We start from the raw sequence: 27,851 nt of genomic DNA on the forward strand, positions 1-27,851 counted from the left end.
CGCGTGTATAAATCTAAAAGCCACCCAAAAAATGTGCAGTCGCTAGGGCTTAAATTCTGTCCATTTGACAGGTGAGAAAACTGCGGCTATAAATTATCCCTCTGTCCTCAGGATCTAGAACATTTTTATCAAATTCAATATATGAAAATATTTACAGAAAAAGATACTTTGGGACGTGATTTAGAGAATCAAATCAGATGATTCCACTTGTAAAGAATCCCATTTCCTGCAGCTTGTCGGAGAGAGAAGCAGTTACACGTACTAATTCAGGGAGTCCTCCAGACCAGCATGAACTCTGTTCAGGCCCGGAGTCCTGTCACCGGAAAGAGACCGTCTGGAAGGAAACCTCCTCTCCGGGCTCCAGGGTCCGGACTCCTGCTGTGAGCACTGCAGGTTCAAAAGGCACGGCGTCCCTCCCCCGCGCTGGAACCAGGGCCTCTCGGCAGGGCCGGTCCCGGAGTGACTACTCACACTTTAATTAAAAGATGGGAATAGAATAAAGTGATATTGAAAGCTTCACCACACAACTGAAAAGTAAAACCTGGTGAAGTGACAGATGGGCGTGAGTGACAGCAAGGCTTTCCTGAATACGTCACCAATATTACAACGTAAGTGGAGACCTCAGCTGGCACTATTTTCATTGTTTACTTATTTATCCCATAAGAAAATGTGGTACTTGTAAGTTGAGTGTTTTGAGGTACTGATGAAGACCAGTCTTTGAGCATCAAGGTTTAAGTAAAAGGCATATCCAAGTACTTCTGTTTTATGTGGACACTGAAAACACGGAGAAACTGTATATTTTTAATCAGTGCGAACGATATGGAGCTGACTTTAGACACTCCTCTTCATATTTTATATTAAACTAATTCAACTCATGACGTCACTCAAAATAAAAACTGGCAAGTACACGCGCCTCTAGAGAGTTTCTCAGCACCGACATGGGATTCAAAGCGCTCTTTGACACGTACATTGTGCCCGTCTCTGGAATCCACACGTAAACTCCCAAACCAGCACGTGGGGATGCCACATTGGAAAGGATCACCTGGCCGTCCCTCGAACCTAACTGCCCCTTTGCGTTTCACAGGAAAAAAGGCAACTCACGATATTGTATTTTTAAATAAAAAGACTTTATTCATGAAATAAGACAGCAGCTAATAGTTTAAGGAAGGCTGGGGGAGATATTTCTTTCACATGGGGGCACACATGCACCTTGGAAAATATTTGGCAAAGTCATAAAATTAGCATTTTTAGTCACCTGTAAAGTGCTGAGACATTAATCTCGGGTGGACCTGCATTGTTTTTCTTAACCATCCAGTAAGTAGAACATTGATAGATAACTACACGTGGAGCACAGCGAACTCACGGACCACTCGGGCATGACGCCCGCAGAAGGGGCCCTAAGTGCCAGTCTGCCGACCAAGGGCCACCTTTCCTGTGTCCTGTGTCCGCCGCCAGCACCGGCGCCCACCCTGACCAGCACCGTGCATCCTTCGGGACGTGCATTCAAAGCTAGAAGCGCTCCTGGTCGACAGATGCAAACACAGCAGGAAAGGATGGGCCAAGACACCTTGTACGTCTCCTGAGACACTAAAACACATGCATCTCCAACGTGGGTATTTTGGTATTGACGCTTGAGTCTAAATGTTGACAGGCATTGAGGATTTTGGTTCAAAGCAAACGTTATTTGTGAAACGTTACAGATAACATAGTGCCTAAAACTTTGTTAATTTTTTTAATAGAAAAATGCGATATAAAAATACTACTTTGTTAAAAATATACAGTACACGCATTATACCACTTTGGAAAACTCAGTTCAACTCAGAAAGCACATAACACCACCCGGCCTGGTATGTGTTACGTGGCTTTCTTCATTGTTACAAATTCTATTCTGGAGTTAAAAGATATACAATATAAATAAAAGTAGTGAATCTGAATCAAGTACAATTACTTTAAGAATTGTTAATAAACCCCTCCACCAGTGAACATGCTGTATTTCCCCGTGAGTTCTGAGTCTGCGAGTTCTCTAGGTGACAGGCTATGAGAACAGGTCTGCAGCGTCCCGTGTTTATTAAGGACCACGGGGGTCAGAGGGGGAGCATCCTCCCGGGACCCCCACCCACTCAAACACGGCGTCCACCCCCCTTCCTCATGCGCGTTCACACGGGGCTCCCCTGCCTGGGGTGGAGGGAGGGGCTGCCGGAGATGCCGCCTTGACGATATTGCACTTTTCGGCCCCGAGACGGCTGGCGATTCACGCCCAGCCAGCGCAGATGCGGCGGGACCGCTCGGGGTGTGTGACTTGACTGAAAGGCCACCCCCGAATCTCGACCCTGGCTCACACATTCAGCAGGGGGATCTGCCAGACCATGACGGACGAGGCCAACTCCTCCGGCCGCTGCTGCCTGGCCTTCCTGCTCACCCGCCGGTGGCCCTGTCCCCCGCAGGCCACCAGCACGGAGCTGGCCTTGGCCTTCCTGGCCCGCCGCCCTCGGCCGGGGGAGCTGCAGGGGAGCCGCAGGGGGTCCTGGACGAAGCTCTCCTCTGAGCGGGGCCCCAGGGAACCCGAGCCCTGGGAAGGCGTCGGGGACCCAGACGTGGAGGAGACGTCGCTGGCCTGGGCGAGGGAGCCCAGCGAAGCCCCCAGCCAGACGGCGTCGGGGCCGCTGCGGCTTGGGCAGGGCCCGGGCCCCTCACCGGGGAGCGTGTCCCTCTGGTCTTCATCCTGGGGGTCGGTACCGGGGGGCGGGCTGTCCCTGGGCTTGTCTCTGTCCGCCTTGGAGGCGGCTGTGGCCACGACCAGGAACTTGACGGGCCCGTTGTGAGCATGGTAGGAGACCAGGCCTCGACCTGAAAGGGCACAGCACTCAGCAGGGCTCCGCATGCCGGGCAGGGCCCCGGGCACCCCCCGTCCACACGGCAAAACCCTGTACTCGACAGCTCAGAGCGAAAACAGCTTCCAGACCACGTTCTCGTGGATTTCTAGTGAAGTCCAAGAATGCTCTCAAAACCATGGTCTAAAATACAACCGTGGTTTTCGTCATTGGTATCTCAGTTCTGGTACTTGCGTGGTACTTTTAAAGGGATAAAGTAGATATTTTCCTGTTCTCTGTATAAATGCCTTCTCGCCTGCTCTAAGATAATATATTTAGGAAAAGTTTCCCTAAATCTTGGTTTTAAAAACTTAAATGCCTGGGGCTTCCCTGGTGGCGCAGTGGTTGAGAGTCCGCCTGCCGATGCAGGGGACGCGGGTTCGTGCCCCGGTCCGGGAAGATCCCACATGCCGCGGAGTGGCTGGGCCCGTGAGCCATGGCCGCTGAGCCTGAGCGTCCGGAGCCTGTGCTCCGCAACAGGAGAGGCCACAGCAGTGAGAGGCCCGCGTACCGCCACAAAAAAAAACAAACAAAAACAAAAACAAAAAAAAAACCTTAAATGCCTGAAACATGTCAATGCTAGGAATAAGATGCCTAAACTCTAAGTAGTTTCCTGCCATTTTTCACTTTAAAAAGATTCTGTGGTTTAGAATAAGTTAGTCCTAATGCATCGATTAGAATGGGGGCTCTTCAGTTCAAGGGTGATGTGAGTTCAATTTTAAAAGAAGCACCAGAAGCTCCCTGTAGGCCTTTTTTACGAAATGCAGACTCCCCCATAACAGCGGGACTCCAAGGGCCAGGCGGGAACGGATGCCCATTTTTAAGCGCCTCGCAGGTGAGGTGACAGAAATGGGGGTAGATGCCCTTTTCACCAAATGCTTTGAGGCTGAAACAGGGCCCTAGCACCTCCCTCCCACTCTGGCCGAAGCAGAGGACATTACAGGATTCCTCAGCTGGGCGAGGTGACTTCCTCCATGAGCTGAAGGACAAGTCAAGAACTCCTCCAACAGCGGGTACTGGGGGAGGGTGAAGGGATGGGGACGCCCAGACACCGGGCATGGAGGTGCGATCTGACGCGACAGCCCAGGGGAACATCCCAGCATCACCGGGTGAACCTGAATGTGAGTGTTTCCTACACACCTGTGGTCCCCTCCCGGACACACAGCCAGAGGAACCCGAGTCCCTATGAGAAGGGGTGGCCAGAGGAACCCCCACAGAGGCATAGCACGTAACACACAGAACAGGAAACAACTAAATACCCACTGTACGTCACATGGGGAACAAAGCCACGCTACAGAGCAGTGACACGCATGAGCTACGGTCACGTGACCAACAAGGATGCGCCTCAGAAATAACGTGGAAAGAAAGCAGTCGGAGAGGAATACATACACGACGAGACAATGATAGAAACTGTGAAAATGGCACAATTAAAGACTTCTTTTTTAAAAAAGGTACAAGTTAGCAAAACTATGGAGAAAAACCAATGGAACGGTGACGTGAGACCCAGCAGGAGAACGGCTATGTTTGGTTGTCGGGGAGAAGCGTCCCCAGCTGTGACGGGAAGAGCTTCTCACTCCTGAGCCTATACCACTCAAACTGCCCGTAGTCACCATGTAGCTTCTGCATGTATCACAGGCAGGTCATAACGAAGACAGCAGTTAAGAAATGAATAAACCAAGTTGGAATTCCGTGATCCTAACAGGTGGATCATTGACAAAATAGGAATTTATCTAAAGCGCAGACCTATTTGCAGTAGACCCGTGAGAGCTTGTTGAGGGAAGGAAGGGCTGCCTGCGGTCAGAGTGAAATATTCCAGCGCTGACAGTAGGAAGAAACTATAGACAGAGATCTTTATTAACATTTCAATGAGTTTCCTACAAATCTTTTTCTCTGAGAGTTATTACATAATCGACATAAAATTTTAAGATCTTGGTTTTACTTAACTCACAGAATTAACATTTCTCTGTATCATTCCAAGCTCTCTGCAAACATCATTTGCACTGGCTGTGTTACGTTCTAAAATGGCAACGCGACCACTGTCTTAGGCGTCTCCCTACTCCTAATTTTGGATGTTTAGGCTGTTTCCTGTTCTTTCTGCATCATGGTTTATTCGTAGAGTTGGCTGCTTCACGAGACAGAATTTCCTGAATTGGAAACCCTGACTCCTGACACAAAAGCATCTTCAAGTCCTAAACACCAAAGTGCTTTCCAAAAAGGCTGTGCCCATTTGAGCTCCCCGCAACACTGCAAAACAGCACAACTGAGCTTTCTCAGATGCTGGGCCTCTTTCTTTGCAAAACATAAAAAAGCATCCATTTTCACTGAGCAAAACTGTACAGAATGATCAAAACCAACAGGTGGCAAAAAAGGTAACGTGAAAACACGTCCTGGGGATAAGGGTCTCCCTGGACCACTGACATCAGAAACAGGAAGACAAAAGTATGACCTGATGATTCAAATTAATAGACATAGTCTTTATAGTAGGAAAGAAAGGAAGGAAAAAGGAAGGGACGAAGGGAGAGAGAAAGCCACCTAAGTAATTTACACTGTTTAAGCAAAGACACAGCTGACCACAGACCCATGGGCTTGACGAGAGTACAGTACAGGACAGAGGCCCGGGAGACGCAGGCACTCGGGGGGTGCACTCACCGGTCACCTTGGGGATCCCCTGCAGACGAGGGACGGGCAGGGCCACCACGACGCCCAGGCTGGTGCCAACCATCAGCAGGCCGTGGCAGACGAGCAGGCTGGTCACAGACAGCCGCTGGTGTCCTGGGGGACAGGAGAGACTTGTGCCCCGCAGTCTGGCCTCTGCAGCCCACACGCTGGGGCAGGGGCCCCGGGCACTGCCCAGAAACCCTACAGACCCGCCAGAATGCTCCCCGGGCAGCCCCGAGCCCTCCCGGCCAGCGGGTGTCACCGGAGCCCTAGCCACACACCGCGGCTCCTTCAGCCGGACGAGCAAGAGAGAGATCTGGGGGGCGTCCTGGCTGCACCCCGGCAGAGCATGGCCACGGCCTCAGGACACGTGCACGGTGCTCTCAGCACTGCTAGCGCGGCCCTTCCAGAGCTGATCACACACTCCCGCCCTGAACCGTCCATGTAAATCACCCACTTCCAGGCAGAGCTGCACACACACACGTACACACACGCACACACACGCACACACACGCACGTCAGATGGCAGCCCCGTGTGCGCAAGCGCCCACCTAGGCAGGTAAGAGGGAACCTCGCAGGTAGGACGGGCTCCCAGCGCAGCCCGCGCTCAGCATCACAGGGGAGAGACGCAAGCGAGCACCCAAAGGCTCCGTCGGAAGGAGACCCCTCACGGCCTCGGTGGGAAAGTCCGGGAGGCGCGGACACCCAACGCTGGAGTCCAAGGGCTTTGGAGCTTCTGGCTGTCCGCTCCGCCTTGTTTTGTTTTGTTCTGCAGTCGAGGCTCTGAGGCCCAGAGAGGTGGGTCAGCCTGACAACGTTAGGAAGTGGAGGGAAAGGTGCGTGCCTCCCCGTGACTCGTCTCAGGGACTGAGTCTGGGCCCCGAGCACCGCACCCCTGCCCTGACCCTGCCCACAGCACCACCACCTTCGACAGGGGCTTTAAGCCCCTCCTGGCGTCTCTGCTCAGCGCTCAGGCTCGAGAGCAGAGAAGGGTCACGCGGCTGCTCCCAGGAAGGCATGGAGGGCGCTTCGAAACAGCTGGGTTCTTCTGCTCTCTGGAAACGAGTCATTTTCAGTATCTCTGTGTTTGACCTAAGTTCATCTTAGATAAAAAGCATGAAAACAAATGGTCTCAACACCAAAGCCAAAGGCAGGTCACCACGCCCACTGAAGTTATTTTATGATTATTTAGGCAACGGAACACTGAAGCCAAACCGAGACAACAGCTACAAAAACTAAAGATCTGGTTTACCTCTAAATACAGGCATATTTTTTGAAGAAAAGCTAATGTATTAAGTTCATCCAAATGCGTGCCCGTGGAAGCAGCTGGGGCTTCAGAGACGCCTGGGACCTGCGTGTCTGTCTACACCTGGGCCGGGAGCTGCCATTTCCAAACGCCAGGGAGAACTGCAGAAGCCGTTTAGAAACACGGCTCTGGGCACAGCTCACGATTGCTATCCAGGGGCAGGTGGTCCCATCGTGGGGCAGCCCTTCGGAGAGGAGCTCCAGGGACCAGGGAACATCCCAGGACACACGGGTGTGCCTTCCAGAGCAGAAGCCTCACTTGAAGCCACGTGACCTAAAGATTCCCCACAGCTACGCTCGAGACAGAAAGCAAACCCGCAAAGCGGAGACCCTCCTCTCCAACCCTCTGGGAACCTTTGGTGGAGGCGACTTTTGGAACTGGCTCACTGCTCTGTGTTTTGTTTTGTTCCAGTGACGTACGGCCTCCGCCACTACCCTGGTGCACAGGGGCGGCAGGTTACATTCCATCTGGATATCTTACTTCTCAACACCAACGTGGAGAATGTCATGACAACGGGATGGACAGGGGACAGAGCTATTATTTCCTTTTTGCAGCCGCTTTCTGAAGCCACCCTCCTGGAAGGAATACAGAAACTGGGGCAGTGGTATAGTCCTGTGGTCCTAGATGTGAATAAATTTCCTTTTTAACACACGAAAGTACTGGCAACAATAAAAACAAGCAGACTCTCATGACGTGGTCTCAGGGCTCGGTTCCGAGGTTGGCTGTGGGTTTTTATATCATTTAAGTCCACCCACACCCTCATTTTGGTAGCCAAGTCCTGCATATAAGCAAAAACTGTTTGTATGAATAAACTGTTTTGTGATTTATTTGATCGTCCTGAAATATTTTGGTCTGGGAAACTGAGTTTCCTTTAATTCTTCTCCAAAAAAGGAATTTGTGAGTTAAATTTTCTTTCACAGAGAATATATCATTTTTAAAATATCGGCCGGGCTTCCCTGGTGGCGCAGTGGTTGGGAGTCCGCCTGCCGATGCAGGGGACACGGGTTCGTGCCCTGGTCTGGGAGGATCCCGCATGCCGCGGAGCGGCTGGGCCCGTGAGCCATGGCCGCTGGGCCTGCACGTCCGGAGCCTGTGCTCCGCAACGGGAGAGGCCGCGACAGTGAGAGGCCCGTGTACTGCAAAAAATAAAAAATAAAATAAAATAAATAAAATAAAATAAAATATCGGCCTAGGACTATTAAAGAAGCATCTGAAATACTTTTAATCTACCACTTGGCTTTAAAGAAAACTAATGAGGAAAAGGGAATTTCAAACAGCCCACCTCCACAGTGAGAATTAACAGATCCTTGTAAAATATGATGTGAAATATTTCCAACCACTAATAAAAACATTAAGAAGATCTTACTTGCAAATTACAAAGGATAAAAGTTTACTACTTATTTTCATTCATAAATGCATTTTGAAAGTGACCTTCTATCCCCCTTAGGAATTTTCCCGCCTCTTTGCCTGTAAATAGCATATTAGGAACATCTGACTTTTCATCCTGTCTCCAGCTTTTACATCTGTGTTACGTTATATGCAGTGAAAATCTGGGAAACTCTCTAGTCTCTGTAAAGAAACTCTCTCCAGAAGTGGATCTCTCTAAAGAGAAAGGACAAAACAATTTAAAGGTACAGAAGGTGCCCTGTGTGGCGTCGGGATGGGGAAAAGTCACCGTGTGGGGAAAGGTTACGAAACATGACGAGAAGGGGAAAAACTACATGGCCGGTGGGAAAGACCAACGGAAACAACCCCGGGGCTTCTGGGAGGTGCTCCTGGGAGGACACCCCCAGACCTTCACTTCATCATAACAAACGCGAAAGCAGGGAAAACTGGGATGTTTTTCTTTCTAACTGGTTTGAAAGCCGTCAGTTCCAGCGAATGATGGTTTGTTCCATTTTCAAAGTAGTCTAGGATTCATCTTTAATTTCACATATGAAAGTTTAACTGAATGGTAATTAGGGAACGTGGAGATTTTCCCATTCCGGAGGGTCTGCAGACAGAGCTGCTGAGAGGTGTCCAGGCTACTCCTTGTGGAAGCACCAGCTGTGGCCTTCTGAGCTGGCCAAGCTGCAGGCAGAGGGGCCACCCACTCAGCATCTAAGGGGGAGGCGAGGCGGGAGGGGCGGGGCAGAGATGCCGACAAAGGCTGCAGTTGGCATGGGCCGGAAGTGAGTTATCAACACGAAGGGGCAGGGGAGCTGGCCGCTGTGTGATGCACGCTCTCCGGAAACCCTGCTGTCCTCTCACACGGGGACACAGGAGCACAGGAGAGGCCGCCAGGTTTATTCAAATGCTCGCGAGAAACACACAAACAGGGGAGAGAATAGGAGAAGCAGCCAGCCTTCCAAGTGTGCTTGGAAAGGCTATGATTGGAACCCACTCCTGGCTCCCACCCGGGACAGAGACCAGGGAGGCGGGCAGGTTAGCGCCGGATTAACTGCTGGTTAAAGAGCTGCTGGTTAGCGCAGGATCAACTGCTGGTTAAGGAAGCTGCTAGTTAGCTCAGGATCATCTGCTGGTACAGGAGCTGCTGGTTAGCGCGGGATCAACTGCTGGTTAAAGAAGCTGCTAGTTAGCTCAGGACCAACTGCTGATTGAGCAGCTGCTGGTTAGCGCGGGATCAACTGTTGCTTAAGGAGCCGCTGGTTAGCGCGGGATCAATTGCTGCTTAAGGAACTGCTGGTTAGCGTGGGATCAACTGCTGGTTAAGGAGCCGCTGGTTAGCACGGAATCAACTGCTGCTTAAGGAGCCACTGGTTAGCGCGGGATCAACTGCTGCTTAAGGAGCCGCTGGTTAGCGCGGGATCAACTGCTGGTTAAGGAAGCTGCTGGTTAGCTCAGGACCAACTGCTGGTTGAGCAGCTGCTGGTTAGCACAGGATGGCACCAGAGCCCAGGGGACATGAAATCCACTCCTCGGTCTGTTCCCTAACTCATAAATAACCTTGAGTCTAGTTTAAGTTGCTGAATTCCCTTATAATGTGGTTGATGGTACTTAGAAGAGTTACACTGACTTTTGTATTACATAGAAAATCGTGCCACTTCATTTGGTTACGTCACCCCTGGAAAGCAACGTGCTCACTCAGTGGGGACCTGGGAAGGCTAATCTGACAGGGGGCGGGGGTCTCAGCACTTTTTCATCCAAATACCCTCCCCTGACTGTTCTGGACGAAGAGGAAACAGCTGCATCCTGACGTGACTCACGCAGCCTCATGACCCAGAGGAGATGCCGCCCTCTGAACCATGGGCTGTAACCACCTTGGGGGCCGGGAAGGTTGACCGACGGCCCCTCGAAATGTGTGTGCTGACCCCAGGCGCCGTCATCCACTGTGTCTGCCAAGTATCATGTGGTTTACGGCAAAGCGCTCGAACTAATGGTGCTCAGAACAGAGCTCCAAACCGGACAGAAAGATGCAGCTCAGCACACGAGTCCCAGTCCACAGGGGAAAGCACGCTGAGACCTCGAGGGAACTAAATAGGTTCTCAGTTCTGCTACAAAAAGTCACGAGTTACAGTATAGTACAGTAATTTTTTTTTTCCAATTGTGTTCTTTTTGGCCTGGGAAGGCTTCATCTCTAGAACCTACTGGAATTTTATATTCCAGTGAGAGCACGAAAGGACAGTTTACACGTTATTGCCATATATACATAAAAAACCCATTTGGGCAACATCACGAACACAACTCTAGAATGAGGTTTACACACGTGTCCAGGATGACGGTGGTCCAAGGACCTGCCGTTCCACAGGCTCACATAGGGTGCAAACACGCACTGACACAAGTATTGAAGTGTCAGAGAGGACACAATGAAACACTTCTCACCGCGAAACACTGGCCCAAGGGTAAGGCGATTCAAAGAAGGACAGACAAGACATGGGTGTCTGGCCTCCCTGTTCCCAAAAATGCAAGAAAATCAGACCAACGTCAGACGCCTTTCTGAGGACCACATTCAAGAACCACTGCCCAGGTGTGGCAAGAGGACTCTCATTCTAAGTGCCCCTGATTTCTGCTCTAACTGTCCACCTTCCTCACGTCCGCCAGGTCTAGCAGCTACAAACCTGGGAGTAAAACATGAGATGCAGAGAAAGGACAGAATCCCCGGATACTGGTGACCCTGGAGGTATTTCGCGCACAGCAGGCAGATGCGGGAGAACACGCCACCCAAAGGCTCCTTCTGCGTGGGGCTCGGGCTTGGGAGAAAGAGCCTTAAGTCCTGGCACAGGGATAGGAGGCCCAGGGCGGCGGGGGCCCCGAGGGGGGGGCAGGGACTGTGTGTGGTGATGGTGACAGCAGGCAGGGGCACACCTGCCAAGGGGCCCGGGGACGTGGGGCCGCCAGGTGTCCCCACCTGACCACACGGTCTCCTGGCTCCACAGGAACCCAGGCGGATCCTGACCTGAACAGTGAAAGCCACGCAGGTGGATAAGAAACAAGGGAGTCGTTAACTGGGGGATGGAAAGAAGGAAAGAAAACACGATGAAGTACAGCCGGTGGCCCAGGTGCAAACAGGTTATGTGGCCACGGGTACGTGACCGCTGGGCTTTGGTACAACAGGGGATTCGAGCACCCTGGGAGGGCTTCCTGCACAGGTCTGTTCACGCGGAGAAAGATCACGAGATCTTTCTCTTCTCCAACCGGGAGCCAGGAGACGCAGCCAACGTGGGAAAGGAGGGGAATGCCGTGCGGCGTGAGCCTGGTCCTTAAAAGCCCCGTGGAGACGTGGGCCAATACACACCAGGCACACACACCTGTACACAGCAAGCAACGCATATACACACGAGTTATATACATACATACACACATTTGCAACATGCCCTGCATAACAAGCCCACACGTGTACATACTAGCCACACGCCCGTACCTAACAAGCTCACGTGTGTACATACTAGCCACACACCCGTACATAACAGGCCCAGGTGTACACACTAGCCACATGCCAGTACATAGCAAGCCGTGTACATACTAGCCACACGCCCGTACATAACAAGCTCACGTGTGTGCATACTAGCCACACGCCAGCCACATGCAGCCCCCACACCCCACTCCTGCACCTTGGCTGGTTTGACTCCCACTGCCAGGAACACCCTGCCCGCGTGGGGCTGGCGGAGCCCCGTGGAGCCCCCCCACCAGAGAGTCTCCTTTTCTCTGCCCTTCAACCTCAGATCCTTGCCCCCGCCCCCCGCCCCAGTGCTTTACTAACAGCACTAAACTGTCTGCGATGGGCGGCTCTGACCTCTAAGAAGGGCGCTTTAGTTCGGGTCACCTGACAGCCCCGAGCCCCGGCCCCGGGGGATGTGGCACCGCCCACCAGCGCCCCAGGGCCCACCTGGCAGCATGTGGTGGACCGGGGTGGCGACGTTGACGTCCTGGAGATGTTTGAGCGTCTCTGTGTGGAAGAGGCGGAGCGTGGACCCCGAGGTGAAGGCGAGCCAGATGCCCACGCCGGCAATGGCCATGTGTGAGACCACCATGCCCTCCTCCTGGTGGGCCTCCAGCTGGCTCTGCGGAGACCAAGGAGAAGGCGATGGCGGGGTGTCGGGGGTACAGCACGGAGCTGCACCCCACGTCGCCGTCACGGACCCGCCCTCTGGGCTGCGCGTGAAGCCTCGGGTGGTACTGTCGTCCCCACCATGCCAGCGTGTCCAGCTGGCGCCCCGGATCTCACCTGCCCTCAACCACCTACAGCAAGGGCACCGTCACCCCAGATCCGCAGGTGCTGAGCAGCGCCCTGGACGCCTGTGGACCATCAGCACCCCCAAACCTGAGCGGGAACGAGGGCCACGTCTGCCTGCGAGGAGGCCTGTACGGGCGGCTAAGCCCCTGCCGAGCTCACAGCGTCCCCTCGGTGTCCAGCCCCGTCCGGTCCCCGGGTGGCCACCTGCTGCTTCTCCGTTTGACCAGGCCCTTCCCAAGCCTCCGGGCTGTGCTCTGCCCCAGGTCTCCATCCCGACAACCCTGCCCACAGGGCCCCCGAGAGGGAACTTTTGGAACTTGTCCCCATGGTGGACGGGCTGGTGCTGGGCAGCTGTGGTCACTGCCTACCAGGGATTGGCGGGGGGCAGGTGGGGTGAAGCTTGGAGACACAGTGAGAAGAAACACTACCCTCAAAGAAGTTCTCTTAGTCCACAGCAGGTCACAATCCTGCACAGCTCTCTAGCCTGAAAAGAGGTAACTTAAAACCCCCTAGGAAAAAAACAGGCTTATGCCTCTGTCCCCTTCCTCAAGGACTGAGAACAGTGCGGGATGCTCTTTACAACCCACTATGGGCCGAGGAGGCCAAAGGCGCCATCCTCGCACGCCTACCCGCGTGGAAAGGGCTCGCCGGTTAGCCCCTCACGCTGCACCCACGCTGCGCGGCACTCCCGAGCTGGACCGAGGGGGACACGTGAGTCTCTGATTTTGTCGGAAGGGAGGCTGCCCATCCAAGGGCACCACACCTTGTTTTAAGTGAAGACTGCAGCTGGACAGGCAGGGCTGAAGAGCGGCCTGGGGGTCGTCTGAAGCCGGGACTCAGGCGTGACAGTGATTCTGGAGTTCGCAGACGCCCCCGACGGCCTGAGCGCCCAGTCCTGCCATCACCACCTGCCCGGGGCCGCGCATTCCCTCCGGAGTACCTGTGCACCTCCCGGGAGGGAAGACGAGGACCCTGCTCTCGGGGCGGACAACTGGCTCGGGCCCTCGGCCCCTCCTGCAGCCAAAGCCGGGGGGCCGCCGTTTCCTCCGAGACGCCCATGCTATGCTCACCTCCACAGACACCTCCCTCCGCGCACGTGTGCACCCTCCCACAAAGCGACCCCGATCCTCACAGGTCTAATTTAAACACGCGTCAGTGGGGACGAGCCGGTGCCGGCGGTTAGGAAGGACCCCCGAGTTCTTACAGAGTGAGTCCTCCTGAGTAAACACGTATGACTGGAAACGCTGGGCCACACGGCAACTCCACGTTTCACTTTTAGAGGAAGGACAGACTGTTTTCCAACAGCTGCCCCATGTCACGTCCCCATCGGCGATGCGTGCAGCTCTCGGCTTCTCCGCGTCCTCTCGGCACTTGTTAACGTCCCTTTTCTATTGCTGTCATCCTCGTGGGCGTGACGTGATGTCTCATGGTGGCTTTGGTTTGCATTTCCCTGAGGACTAAGGATGGTGCACACCCTTCCCTGTGTGGCCGACTGTGTATCTTCTTTGTAGAAATGTCCGTTCGGATCCTTGGTCCGTGTCTGAACTGGACTATTTTTCTTTTGATCGTTGAGCTGTAGTTATATAAGCTGTTTGTTATGCACTCTTGGAAGATACACGATTCTTAAGTATTTTCTGCCGTTCCGTGGGTCGTCTTTTCACTTTGCGGACAGCCCGTGGAGGTGGCTTGGGCTGCCCTGTACCACAGAAACAGACCTGGCTTTCCTCTCCGGCAGGCTTCAAGGGGATAGCTTCCATGCTGTTTTGTGAACCGGCACAGATCCCCTCGGAGGAGGCCCACTGCCGAGACCAGGGCTGCAGGAAGCGGTAGCACTGTTTCGCGTCCCACTGCCCTGTGTGTGTATCACCGAGCAGTAAGGTTTCAGCAGCAGAGCGGGGCTGACGGGGAGGAACGGGGCAAGCAGCCCACCTCCCCCCCACATGCGCTGAGTCTCGGCCTCACAGCTCTGCGTCTCTGAAGAGGAGAAGCCCAGCTGGTCCTTCAGGTCAGCTCAGGACAAAGCACTCACTGCTCCCGGAAGGCCATCTCTGGCAGAGCAAGGCGGCTTCCAAAGAGAGGTTAAAAAGGGAAGAAAAACGTCACGTGATGCTGAGAAGTCCTTGTGCTACCTGAGCGTAAAGGAGCTCAGGTACTCGCTCTCCCGGCTGCTGGCTCTTTCACAGTTACTGTTGAAACTTCTCGTGGAAGAAGAGAGAAAGTCGCGGTCTGCTGGTCCTCAACCCCCGTTTCTTTCTAAGAACTCAGCAAGCCCGGGGAGGAGGCAGCCCAGAGCCGCTGCTGGTCGGGGCCCACCCCGTCCCTGCCGTCCGGCGGCTCCGTTCGGTTACTGCCTTGGCCGCCCCACTCCCATCCTCTGTCTTGCGGGCCATCTTGTCCCACGCGTCCTGCACGCTGCTTCCCGGCCGCCCTGTGGCCACCTCCACCGCTGCAGCGGCTGCCCGGGTCCACCACTGTCTGCTCACAGGTCTTCGGCGTCTCACAACTGGCTGTTTTTCTTTACAGAAGTGCCTCGTTCTGCAAAACCTACCTCAGATTCTCCCTCTCTGTCCTCCACCCACGGGGAGTGGAATTCTCCCGACAGAGCTCTGGAGCAACCTTCTCAGTGAGTCTTCAGTCCCCAATCTCACCCCCCTTTCAACTCCTTGCAAAAAAAAGTCCTCGGAGAAGACAGATTTCCTGGCGTCTGTCCCTTGGTTAAATCCCCACACGGCCCCCGTCGCGCACAGCGTGGCGGGGCTCAGGACGTCACGCGTCGATCTGCCCCGGGAACCAAGCCAAGAGCGGCTGCCCTCACGGTCACGGCCTCGGCCTCACCAGAGCTGCCCAGACAGGCCCCGTGGGCGCTCACGGCAACAGAGGCTGAAACCCCGGGAACTGAGGCGGGGACCGCATGCTCCTGCGTGCGAGGGACCAGGTGCCCTCTGACCACACCTGCGCCAACCCCACGTCCCCACGCTCGGACTCACCCTGTTTCTGGGCAAAGGTCCTCCAGGAACTGCCTTCTCGTGTCCTGACACACAGCACTCCTCCTCTGAGATGTCGCGCGTTTTTGCCGCCCGCTGAAGTCCTCCTCTCCCCGGACAGGGCGGCTTTACGGGCCTGTGACCCTCGCGGGGTCTCAGGCTCAGAGGGCTCCGCACCTGGCGTGATGCTCGGGCTGCTGGCATCTCGGAGTCCGGGCTAACTGACGTTGGACGTGGGGCCCTGCAGGTGCCGTAGCCAGTCCTGACCCCAGACCTGCCCCCAGGGGCCAGGTAGCTGGTGTTGCCCTCATCTGTTCTGGCACGGCACCTGGCCTGTGAGTTCTTCCTGGGCTTTGGTACAGCACTGTACTTCTTAAATGCGTGACACATTTGTGCTGGATGATGGGTGATGTGAACAATAATTTATCTCTGGGATGCTGGCCATTGTCTCCCACCTTCTCAGAGGCTTGGTCTTCTGTGTGAAAACAGGAACTTTGGGCAACAGGGTGTCGGAGTCTCCTGCCACCTTGAAATCATGCGGATCTGAAGGTCTCTGCAGGGTAGGGTAGCAGGGCCGGGACCGGCAGTAGGTGTTCAAGAACCGGTCTGCCTACCAGCTTGGGTCTGTCGCCTCTGTGCCCTGCATTTGTGTCTTTCTATACGATGACGGGAATTTATCTCATCAGGAAAAAAACGCATCAACTCAGAAAACGCTCTGCTACTAGGTCACCTTTAGTATCGTATCCATTTCATTCTTTCATTCTATTTTTGTCTTCAACGTCGGGGGTAGGGTTGGAAGGAAAGCTTTTTCTTCTTCTCCTGTCCTTCTGTCTGTCTGTCCTGAGTCAGGAACACTGCACATTGCAGAAAATCGAAAGTAAGGAAGGACAGGTCTTACTTTAAACAGCTCCAGTAATTAAACCGAAACTACCTGTGAAATCGGGGCTCCGAGAAACAAAGCTGTGAGGTCAGCACCCGCCGTATCAACAAACCTCCCGCTCTTCAACGTCAGGTTGCTTTCAGAGCTGTGTCCGTGTTCCTAAAGCTCAACGTTTTCTTAAAGGGCATGAAGTAAACCCCGTGAAGAAGGCCCTACGTAGCTGGGAAGGAAGAAAGAAGGCGCCCCCCCACCCCAGATCCAGGTGCAATGACTGCAGCTTCATTACGTGCATTTAACGCTTATGCTTCCCCGTCTGCTTCCCCTGACCTGGCGGGAAGGCGGGGAGTTTTATTGCTGCCGCGCTGGGCGCGCACAGCCCGCCTGGCTCGGCACCTCTGGGTGAGGTGCTCGGCGCTGCCCCATCAGAACGCCGAGCTGGCACTGCAGCCCCGCTGTCCCCGCTGCAACTGTGCCAGCCACTGCCGTGCAGAGGCCACCGCGAGAACGTTCATGCCCCTGGACATCAGAACTCACACCCTGCTCAGCCCACCGCAGAGCGAGTGCAGCCTCGTGGCCCCATGTCGCTGGCCCTACAGACAGGGCACATTCAGGGAGCTTCCCTGTAGCAGCTGCCCTCATCCCAACCAAAGAGGCTGCAGACGCATTGCGGTTTCAAGCCTGCAGAGCTGCACCGGTACCCCAACTGTGGTTTCCCTGCCCGGCGGAACTACTGGATAAATTACGTCTTTTTAATAACAGAGTAGATTTTGCTTCTCTCTCTATAAACACATTTACTCATTTTGGTACTAAAAATGCACAGAAAGGAGGCTTTTATTTAAATCCAAATATGTTACTTCTGAGCCTTCAAGATTTACAGCATACACATCCTTTGGAGCATGTGGAAATAACCCTTTAATGATAATAAGGTCATAACCTTATGTTAGTCTGGAATCGCCTTGGCGGCAGCTATAGAAACCATCATTCCGGCTTTCGGTACGAATTTATGGCAAAATTAACGTATTGGTTTTGGAGAGATGTTCTAAAGAAAGATTGTTACGTTATTATTCCTTCTCTGTGAAAAGAAACTGAAATACAGCTAACAGAATGCTATTTCTGGCTCTTGTATATTTACTCTAATAATAATTTATTCTAGTAATAAACAGCAACCACTACTGGGGTGCTCTTTGCTGGCAATATTACCTCTCATTTTGATGAGGAAGTTGGTTGATCGCCAGCTTGTGGATCAGAGCCTGAGGCCCAGGTAAGCGGCTCACCTGCGACCACCGTGCAGTGCACGGTTGAGTTAGGATCTGGACTCTGACCCTCACTACGTCACCGATAAGGTGCGACACTGATGGTGTACAAGGCAGTGGAATACAGCCCAGCAGTGGTTACAGCGTCTATAAAGTGCCCTGCACAGGGGCCGTGGTTAATGACCTCTCCACACCCCACTGAGGGCTTCTTATTACTCTGAGGCATGCGAAGTAAAAAGGAGCAGGTGGAGAGAAGTAGAAACAAAAGTTACCATAAAAATACTGGGCAGAGACTTCCCTGGCGGTCCAGTGGTTAGGACTGCACTCTCACTGCCAAGGCCCTGGGTTCAATCCCTGGTCAGGGAACTAAGATCCCAGAAGCCACGCGGTGCAGTGGGGGAAAAAAAAAAACAAAAAAACGAGCAAAAGCAATTTCACAGGTTTGTCTCCTGCCTCCTATTCTGGACATCAGCCCCATCTCCTCTATGGCCGGCCGGCTGACCGGCTGACCCCGTCACTTGAGGAGGCTCCGTCCTGCGGGCCCCTGGGGAGCTCACATCGGAAACAACACAGGTGGAAGAACGGTTTGCGGTCTAACAGCAAGAGTGCCAGCCTAGAGTCCATGCAGGACCGAGCTCCTGGCCGCAGCACCTCGGCTCCTGGGCGTGGACCTGCTCCCCAAGCCACCCACAGGGATTCGGGGCAGCATCTGAAGAGGCCCCGGATCCACAGAGAGGTGGGCCCACCCCCCGCAACCCTCACCTGAACACACTTCCCTTCCCACTACCTTCCTTGTGAGGGCTGTGAGATTTTCACTTGTGAGGTAGTTCACTGGCTGCAAAAGCACCCGTGTTATAGGAGTTTCCTTACGGCAGAGCTGAGCGAACAGACAGACGGTGATGAACAGGGAGGAAATAAGTAGGTCTGTCTCATCTTTAACAATAAAAGGAGTAACATGGCTAAACACATTACACGTGTTATCGCATGTTTTAGTAACGTGGCTAAAACATTCAAGAGGTCCAATGAGAAGTGAAATTCATCTCCATGTGTATATATGTACACACACACATACGCGTGTATGGCTACATGTTTACGTACACCCACGTGTGAGTACACTACCTGTGTGTGTGTATTGTGAGTACGTCGCCTACTTGTATTTCTTCTGTGAGCTGCCTGTTCATGTCCTTTGAACGTTTTCTATTATCTTGGTTTCTTCTCTTTAACTTAGCAAGAATCCTCTTTCTATAAGAACACTAACACTTGGTGGCAGGTGCAGCAAATATTTTATCAGTTTTCATTTACGAGAGTTTTGATACAAACAACACACAGTAGATGTTAAAAAAAAAAAAAGTTCTAAAACTTCACCAAATTTATCATATTCTTTACCGTGGCAACTTCTAGGTATACGACGTATCTGGAAAGATCCCCCCACTGCAAAGTCACGGAACCATCCTACTGTTTGTACCTTGTCAGTCTGTGGCTTTGTTTGTAATTCTAACATCCCTCGCTCCAGAATGCCGCCAACGGTGGAGAGCTGGGGCCTGAGACGCAGTCTGGTTTCTCCCAATGACTATGATCTCTACTGAATAATCCATTTATCACACTGACTTGAAACGCCTCTTCAATCAAACACTAATTTTCCACATGTCCTTGAACACTTACTAGTATGTTCATACTGAATACACCTTTTAAAGTAACGTCTGTATTAAAGGTAAATAACAGACAATCAGTCCATGGATGTGGCTAGACAAGGGCTCTGGGACTTCTGAGTTAATCCTTCCTTCTAAGCCACACCAGGAGGGATTTTCTTTCCGCACAGAGCCGCAGGCAGGACACTGCCTGACCTCTCTACCCGCGAGAGGCGATCCTCGACATCAGCCTGGGAAGTTAGTCGCACTGGCTCTGAAGTGCGTCTTCCCGCACTGTGTAGCCACTTAAAATGACTTACCTCCACGGCGTGAGTCTCCACACTGATTACAGACACTTGACCTCCAGACGCCGCCCACAGTGTGTCTTCCATCATTAGCAGACTTCGAACTGGGAGGACGCCTAATTTTATCACTGTTTGAGGTTCGGAATTCCAGGATCCATCTTAAAAGAAGATATTTCTTTCAATTCCATTCAAATTCAGTTTCTCAAACAGACATTTCTCCAAAGAAGAAATACAGATGGGCAACAGGTACATGAAAAGGTGCTCAACATCACTCATCATCAGGGAAATGCAAATCAAAACCACCATGAGATGTCACCTCGCACCTGTCAGAACGGCCATCATCAAAAACACAAAAAAATACAAGTATTGGTGAGGATGTGAGGAAGTGACAACCCTTGTGCACTCTCGGTGGGAATGTAATAAATTGGTGCAGCCGCTGTGGAAAATAGTACAGAGGTTCCTCAAAAAACTAAAAATAGAACTGCCGTATGATCCAGCAATTCTAGTCCTTGGTATATAACCGAACAAAATGAAAACACTAATTTGAAATGACACTTGCACCCCAATGTTCAATGCAGTACTATTTACAGCAGCCAAGACCTGGAAGCAACCTAAGTGTCTATTAACAGATGAACGGATAAAGAAGATGTGGTACCTACATACGATGGAATATTACTCAGCCATAAAAAAGAATGAAATCTTGCCATTCGTGACAACACGATGGAACTCGAGGGCATTATGCTAACTGAAATGAGTCAGACAGAGAAAGACAAATACCGTATGATCTCACTTTTATGTGGGATCTAAGAAAGCCAAACTCATAGAAACAGAGAGTAGAAGGGTGGTTGACAGGGGCTGTGGGTGGGAAAATGGGAGATGTTGGCAAAGGGTTCAAACTTCAGTCATAAGATGAATAAGCTCTGAGGATCTAGTGCACAGCATTACGATTACAGTTAACAACACTGTATGGTACACTTAAAAGTTGTTAAGAGACTAGATCTTAAATGTTCTCACCACAAAAAAGCAACGGTAAGTATGTGACGTGATGGAGGTGTGAGCTGGCAGACGGCGGTGATCATTTTGCGATATGCCTCAAATCAAGACACTGTACACCTTAAACCTACACAATGTTATATGTCAGTTACAGCTCAATAAAGCTGGGAAAAAAGGTTCAAATACCCCCCTCCCCAATTAAATAAATCAAAATAAAGCCTAAATAAATTCATAACACTGGAAGAAATGGACACAGACACTCCAAATCAAGTTGGGAGGCCTGCTAGACCAGACATATTATAGTAATTTCAAAATTTCAACTTGTTAATAATTCCCATGAAATTTAATCTCTACCGGATCAGTGGAAAAAACAACTTGAATGAGCAAAGCCGTGCTACCAAAGCCAGATAAAGGTCGCAGAGAAGAGAAACAGAGAATCCCACGATAAACACTCACATGGTTCTAAATAAACGTGTATTTAAACACAAATCCCATCCAGCAGGAGCGAAACAACGCGTCCTCGCAGAGTAATCATGCCCCCCGAGGTGCCCCTGATCCTGACACCCACCCCCACCCCCGGAATCCGCCTTCAGAAGGAACGGCTCCTGCCCTTCCAGCCCCTCGCGTCCCAGGGACCTGCAGTGGCTCCAGCCTCAGGACTCCTGGGATGGACGCTCATCCTCCAGGGCTCGCCTGACTGCCGTCCTCCAAAGAGCCTGGACCCCAATGCCTGCAGGCGCTCCTCCCAGGGCTCCTGAGCCCCCCAGTCGCCCCCCAAGCTGGCCTAAGCCCTAGTTTTATGGTCTGTTTATGGTCCAACCCCTCAGGGTGTGAGAAGTAGGACTGCTCGAACCTGTGGCCACAGGGGATCAGCCCAGGGTCTCCCGAACCAGGCTGACAATCAGATTCTCCCTGTGGTGACGGTGACACCGGGCCCCCAGCCTGGTGACAGCCACACCACACCGAAGGGGCATGCACCTCACTCCACCCCAACGAGAAGCCCCGAGGGCCTTGAGCAAGGGCAGGATAAAGGCCTGCACTGAACGCATCCCTTTGAGGAACACGGAGAAGCCAGCAGGAGGACTGACTGTGCAACGATGGCGGGTGGCTGTCTATCTCACACACTCCTTTAAGGACCGAGCGAGTCACAGGTGCCTCAGGACAAGGGGTGAAAAACGCCGATGAGCCTCGCATTCTGCGAGGCCCGGTGCAGAGTGACACTCCCTCGGCCCACCCCAGGCACGGCCGTGGCCCCTGCCGCCCTGCAGACGCGTCTGTGTCCCGCTCACCGTCCGCCCTGGCATAGATGGCCACGGCCCCGTTGACCAGGCCGGCGTACAGGCTCTGGGGCGTGCAGGCCAAGCTCATGACCGTGGATTTCTCGGGGGTGAAGAAGTGCTGGAGCCGCACCTTCTTGGAGCCTTGGCTGCTTTTATAAATGGAAATGCTGGAAAAGAGAAAGGGCAGCTCGTGGGTACGTTTGCTCACGGGAAGTGCAAGCCCGCCGAGCAGAACCATGTTCGACCTTCCTGTCCATCCCCCGCATCCTGCCACTCCTTCCAGAAACGTCCCACTTGGCCGTGTTGTAAAGACTGCTACCACTTTGATCTCCCTCTTTTTTCTTTTAAAAGAGAAGTTCTGCGGTATTAAACAAACAAACACCTTAGTTCTTCCTGTAGATCTAGGAACTTCACATCAGGAAAATCATCGTAACTCTCCTTTATACTCTGACCATGTTCCGTGTGAGAAGAACACAGAACAAGGCTCTGTCTCGTTGCAAAGCGTAAGAGTGACGTGCACTTTAAAGCATGAACAAGGATGAAGCGTGTCCACGGCGAAGGGCAGGAAGAACTAGAACTTTCCCCGCAAGGAGCTGCTGCCCCCCTGGGTTTCCTAGGGTGACTTCCTCAGTCACTGGCTCCTTCAAAGTCCTGGACCCAACAGTCTCCACCCGCGTCCCAACAGAGGGGGGTCAGGGAGGGGCCGGCGGACTCCGCCGCCTCGCGGCTGGCAAAGCCGAGGGGCCCGTGTGCGACGCTCACCTCCCCTCCTCCGTCCCCAGGCAGACGGTGGGGATGCCCAGCACTCGGCCCCCCGTGCTCTCGGGCTCCCGGGGCCTGTCCTCTGCGGGCACGTACACCATGCACAGGACGCGGGACTCCACGTTGAAGCACTCGATGACCTTGGGGCTGGAGTTTTGAAAGGAGACGATGGCTATCTGACCCATCTGACTGGTGCAGCTTCCGATCTGGGGGGTTCGGGAGGGAAGAAGTGGGCTGCAAGGGGCTCCACAGCACGTGCACGGCTGACACCCCACAGCCACGGCAAGACCCGGCTCCCACGTGGGAACCAGCTGGCCGATGAGGACCAAATAACCTTTACACAGTCTGCTCACAGAGCCCCGCCCCCCTGCAACATGTTTGATTAGGTCATCTTTTTCTTTTAATTTTAATAACAAGAACACAGCTTTGTTTTTGTAAAAGTCACATTTACATCCTTTAAAAACCACACACCTAGCACCACAGGATGGTAAAGGCCTATCCGAGCACAGTTCAAAGTCTGAAAAAGCAGGCTGGTGTCAATTTTAAACCAGGCCTTGCCTGAAGAAACAAGGCTTAAAAAGAGACAAAAACGGGTGAGACTGGATCTCAAAGTGGGTCCCCGGCATTTAACATATCAGGGAGTGTTGTTGTTTTTCTAGAACTTGTACTACTGCTGCCATGATAGTTATGAGCCCCCTGTTTGCTCAGCAAGGTTTGTTTCCCAACTTAAACCTAAATTGGATTGTCTTTTCAGTGGGAAGGAGCCGGATCCTGTCACCAGGGAAGAGCACGCCTGGCTCTACACGAGAACGCTCGCCTGGTTCCGGGCAGTGTGCGTTCTTCACAAATGCCTCTTCTTTTCCATCAACATTGAGGATGTCGTGACCCTCTCCTTATTCTAACGGATTTTCCCCTTCTGATCAATAAGCATGCCGCCTTTCCCGGGACAATGGCGAACTGCCAGGCCCACTCGGGCCTACAGGAAGCGGGGTCTGACCAGGTGCAGGTCCTGAAATGGGAAAAACCTCCTCTAAAATTCAAAAGCCCTGAGGGAATTCAGCCCATCCCTTCGTTCTGGGCTGAGTGCAGAGAGCTATCAGCTCATCAGGCTGTTTTCTTTCCAAAACTCAACCAGGGACTCCAAGCAGGCCAGCGCTCTGGCTGTGAGACGGGGCGGGGTGTGTGGGGAGTTACGCGGGGTCAGGACACCCGGGAGAGAGCCAGGTAGGGCTGCAAAAGGACAGAGGGCCCATCGTGGAGGAGGTCTGGCGGCTCCCCACAAGGGGGGCACCAGGAGACCTGAAAACGCACCACAGAGCAATTCCTCTGGTTTGCACGAGCCAGCAACGTCTACTGCAAACGCAGGACCGTTCAAAGGCAGCGCTTCATTTGGAAGAAACTAATTTTAACTGCTAAGTCCCCAGCGTGAACAGCCAGCATGGTCTTGGAAGAGAAAAAACTCCATGACATTTAACCGCCCAAACTGAAAAAATATTCCAATGCTTCTATTAGTTCATGGACTTTGGACTGAATTTAATCTGGTTAAGTTTTACAGGAAAAAGAAAAGAGAGAAATGTTTTAATGCCTTAGAACTCGACACCTTTTCCAAAAGTGATCAGCCCCCTTTCCTGTTTGTGTCCCCCATGTTTATAGACACAATTTGGGACACACCAGCCACAACGAGCTATCAGACCACTCAACTCTGCCATTTCTCATCTCATTAGCTGTGGACATGGATTATTCATGAACTTGCATTAAAAACAAACAAAAAGGGGCTTCCCTGGTGGCGCAGTGGTTGAGAGTCCGCCTGCCGATGCAGGGGACACGGGTTCGTGCCCCGGTCCGGGAGGATCCCACATGCCACGGAGCGGCTGCGCCCGTGAGCCATGGCCGCTGAGCCTGCGCGTCCGGAGCCTGTGCTCCAAAGCGGGAGAGGCCACAGCAGTGAGAGGCCCGCGTACCGCAAAAACAAACAAACAAAAAACAAACAAAAGCATCTTACCCATAGGAAACCATGAGCCGTGGAAAACGAGTCTGGCTGATTCTCATTACTTAGGTAAGGCTCAGGATTATAAACGGCACATTCGATCTAAAGGGGAGAAAAAAATCAAAGGCCCGAATTTCAAATGGGACTCAGAGGAGGCCAGAGGGCACGTCTCACAGGGATGACAGCGTTCTGACATAAACCACGGCAACTCCAAAGGCTAAGAGAGGGAAAGATCGACGTACGAGTCTCAGAAATTTGCTTTTTAGAAGCAACACCTAAGTGTGCCCCGGGTAGCTGCAGCTCTGGGTTGAGGCCACACCGACAGGGCCCTTGCCTCTCCCGGGGAGCAGGTTCTGCCAGCGGGAATGGTCCCCATCAGCTGAGGGAGCTCCAGGGAAGCCCGGGTTCCAGGACTGAGTGTCGGCCAGAGACCAAAGTGAGAAAGGATAATGCGTTTCTTAAAGAAAGACACACCCACGCGTCTCTGCAGTCTGTGTGGACACCGGCCGCAGTGCTTGGGTCCACTGCACAGGGACACCGACAAAACGCCACCCGCAGACGGGGTCTGCTTCAGCCAAGAGCGGGCACCATGCCTCGGGCCACCGGAAGGTCTCCAATTATGACCACGTGGAAGCCGAGCCGCCCAGCGACGGGCACGGAGCTGCCGGACCTGAGCCGCGGGGCCTGAGCGCGGGGCCTCGGAGGAAGGCCCAGCACCGGCTCCGGCTCCGGGTAAGCAGTCTCTGGCTTCAGACCACCACCCTCCTAAATGACTTCTACACAAACGGGCCCCGGAGGGGCCACGCCCAAGGCTGCCTCGGCGCCCCTTCCTGGTAACCGCCCGCCGCCCGTCACCTTGAACTCCTGCTGCTTGGCCACCGTCACGGGCATGTGTCCCACGAGGAGGGGGTGCCTCTCCTTCTTGATCTGATTCCCGTCGTCCTCCACGTAGAACCAGCCCAGGTGGTTCTCTTCCTCTGTGCCCGCGCCGGGGGAAGGGAACAGAGGTGGGCAACGAGCACAGCCCTGGGGGCTGGGGGAGAGTCTGGCCCCTACTTTGGGTAAGACTGGAGAACTGAGGGTTTTCCTTCTGGAAAACAGCACAGCCTCTTCTCACGGGGGAGGCTGCAGACTTGTGGCTTTATGAGGTAAGCGCTCTGCCCTGAGTCTAACGGACGCCCACCGCCCCGTTCCCGCCTTGTGGACCAGCCATCGGCTGGGGGCGGGGGCGCTGCGAACCATCAAAGCGCAAACCACCTGGGTCTGGTCTGTTTTCCTCTGTCCCTTTTTCAAACTAGCTGAGATGTTTAGATTCAAACACCAGGGACAGAGTGAGAAGTTTTCTAACATGGCACAAAACCATGGGACAAAAAAGTACGACGAAATCAAGAAATGTTTTACTACAAAGCAAGTCATCCATCTCAGCTTTGAAAACGTGACGCATCTGAAGATAAACAGGAGCTTATCCTCAGAGCCTATCCGTGTCCTTGTTCACGGGGTCACCCCAAAGCTGGCCTGATAAACCACTGAGTCATTCGGGGAGGGAGGGAGCCCTGTTCCGAGGATCACAGGCCAGCCCGGATGGTCTTCCTGCCACCAGCCTCAGATCACAAGGCCTATTTCTCTTCCGTATTTTATTTTCGGTTAACATTTCGGATTGTTCTGCACCTGAATGAGAGTTTTACACACACATGGACGCAGGACATCCCCGTGTCCTGAGTAACAGACCTGTGTGTGTGTAAATAACATCCAGGTATCTTATCCTACCCACCCATCTATCTAAATGTTTGCTACACAGATCAAAAGAAGGCAAGGCTAAAGGGACGTAGGGACAAGAAAATAATCAGAGCCACTCCCATCTCTGATAGAACCACAGGACTTATTTTTCATGCTTAGAGGGTCTTCAGGGACAATTCGGTCCACTCCTGTGTTTTATTTCACAGGTGAGGGGTAAGGAAACAGGCTGAGATGAGACATCACCTTCTCATCCTGTGGGCCAGACCCGGGACTGGGTCCTTTCTCACAGGCCACAGACTCAGAGGACTTTCACTTGTGTTGAACCATCTCAACTCATATTAATGTTTTGTTATAATAAAAGTGAGGGTTTTTTCCCCTACAACCCTTAACTTATAACACAAACGTCTTAAAAATCGCTGCACTAGGGTTGATTTTTCCCACGTGGAAACATTCTTTCAGGTGAATGGGTGAACCTGTTGTAAGGTTTACTTCTCAGCCGTGACCTCGTCCTCTCGGGCGTGCATTTCATCACAGAAGAGGAACGGGCATTGTGTCTGGTTCAAACATGCCTCATTTAGCTGAGATCAACCGGCTCTTACCGAGGGCGAGCTTGGCCATCTGCAGGTTGTTGATCCAGGACTCCTTGATGGCGGCGGTGAAGGTATTGAACACGGCAGTGAAGAAAGTCGGCCGGCCGCACCTGCCGGGGAGAAGAAAAGACACTGCACTCCACGCAGTGGGCTCCGTCCTGTGAAACCCAATCACGGGGCCTGCCCCTCCGATACAATCCCCAAACCGCGAAGACATGCACGTCATGACAAAGGGCCCCGTTCTCGCTGCTGGCCCGGAGGCTCCCTTCCGATGTTTACTGACTTGTCCTGTTTCCCCGGGAGCTGTAACTGGATCCGACAGCAGTCGGCCGCTCTGATCTCCTCTTCCTTCTTCAGAATAAGCCTCTGTAAACCCGAGGTCCAGTCGTGGGCTACCGACTGGTTCAAATTCTAGGAAGGAGATGCACAAGCACACGTAAAGGTGTTAATAAGACGGGACCATCCCGAGGGAGAGAAAAAAAGGGATGCCGAGACATGAAAAACCCAGGGAGACCAGTAACACTCATCGGATCAGGAAGAAAGCACCTTTGGGAGGTGGGTCACGTGGTGCTGGGACATTCCTAAGAGAACTGACGCTCAAGTCAGCCTCCGGATGAACAAAAGTTACACCAAAAGCGCTTCACCTTCTCCGAAATAGGAGAAAATACACAATCAGATGGATTCTTAAAGTAACATCAGTTCTTGCTTTTGACAGAACCAGGAGGGTGGGGTCACGTGCTGACAACGACTTAGAAATTAAAAGAGAATTTGAAGCCAAGTGGCTTCGACTGTCACCTGATAGTTTCCTTTGAGGTTTCCAACCAGTTGAGTGATTTGACCGATGACATTTAAGTCATGCAGCAAGTTTTGTAAATCTTGATACAGCTGCCCCGGCCCCATGTAAACTCTGTCTGCAAAACAAGACAACAAAAAGCACAAATCTC

General features: G+C 52.8%; 1 protein-coding gene across 20 annotated transcripts in view; it reads right to left on the reverse strand.

The window, feature by feature from the left end:
• Positions 1-1,105: 1,105 nt before the first annotated feature.
• Positions 1,106-27,851, reverse strand: part of ARHGEF10 (Rho guanine nucleotide exchange factor 10) — an 87,623-nt gene continuing 60,877 nt past the window's right edge. For 16 of the 20 annotated variants that reach the window (XM_073798657.1, XM_019921580.3, XM_073798654.1 and 13 more), the window contains 11 exons: positions 27,703-27,818; positions 27,191-27,318; positions 26,917-27,017; positions 25,436-25,557; positions 24,596-24,682; positions 22,594-22,799; positions 21,841-21,998; positions 19,574-19,716; positions 12,161-12,335; positions 5,520-5,642; positions 1,106-2,847 (listed from right to left, as the gene is read on the reverse strand). In XM_073798657.1, coding sequence (XP_073654758.1) covers positions 2,336-2,847; positions 5,520-5,642; positions 12,161-12,335; positions 19,574-19,716; positions 21,841-21,998; positions 22,594-22,799; positions 24,596-24,682; positions 25,436-25,557; positions 26,917-27,017; positions 27,191-27,318; positions 27,703-27,818 — 1,871 coding nt within the window. In that variant the 3' untranslated portion in view covers positions 1,106-2,335. Of the gene's footprint in view, positions 2,848-5,519; positions 5,643-6,282; positions 7,971-12,160; positions 12,336-15,548; positions 16,347-19,573; positions 19,717-21,840; positions 21,999-22,593; positions 22,800-24,595; positions 24,683-25,435; positions 25,558-26,916; positions 27,018-27,190; positions 27,319-27,702; positions 27,819-27,851 lie in introns of those variants that run through there. The other 4 variants (XR_012328990.1, XM_073798663.1, XM_073798664.1 and 1 more) reach the window with 4 other exon arrangements.

The sequence above is a fragment of the Tursiops truncatus genome, chromosome 21 (assembly GCF_011762595.2).
Source record: "Tursiops truncatus isolate mTurTru1 chromosome 21, mTurTru1.mat.Y, whole genome shotgun sequence".
NCBI lineage: Eukaryota > Metazoa > Chordata > Mammalia > Artiodactyla > Delphinidae > Tursiops > Tursiops truncatus.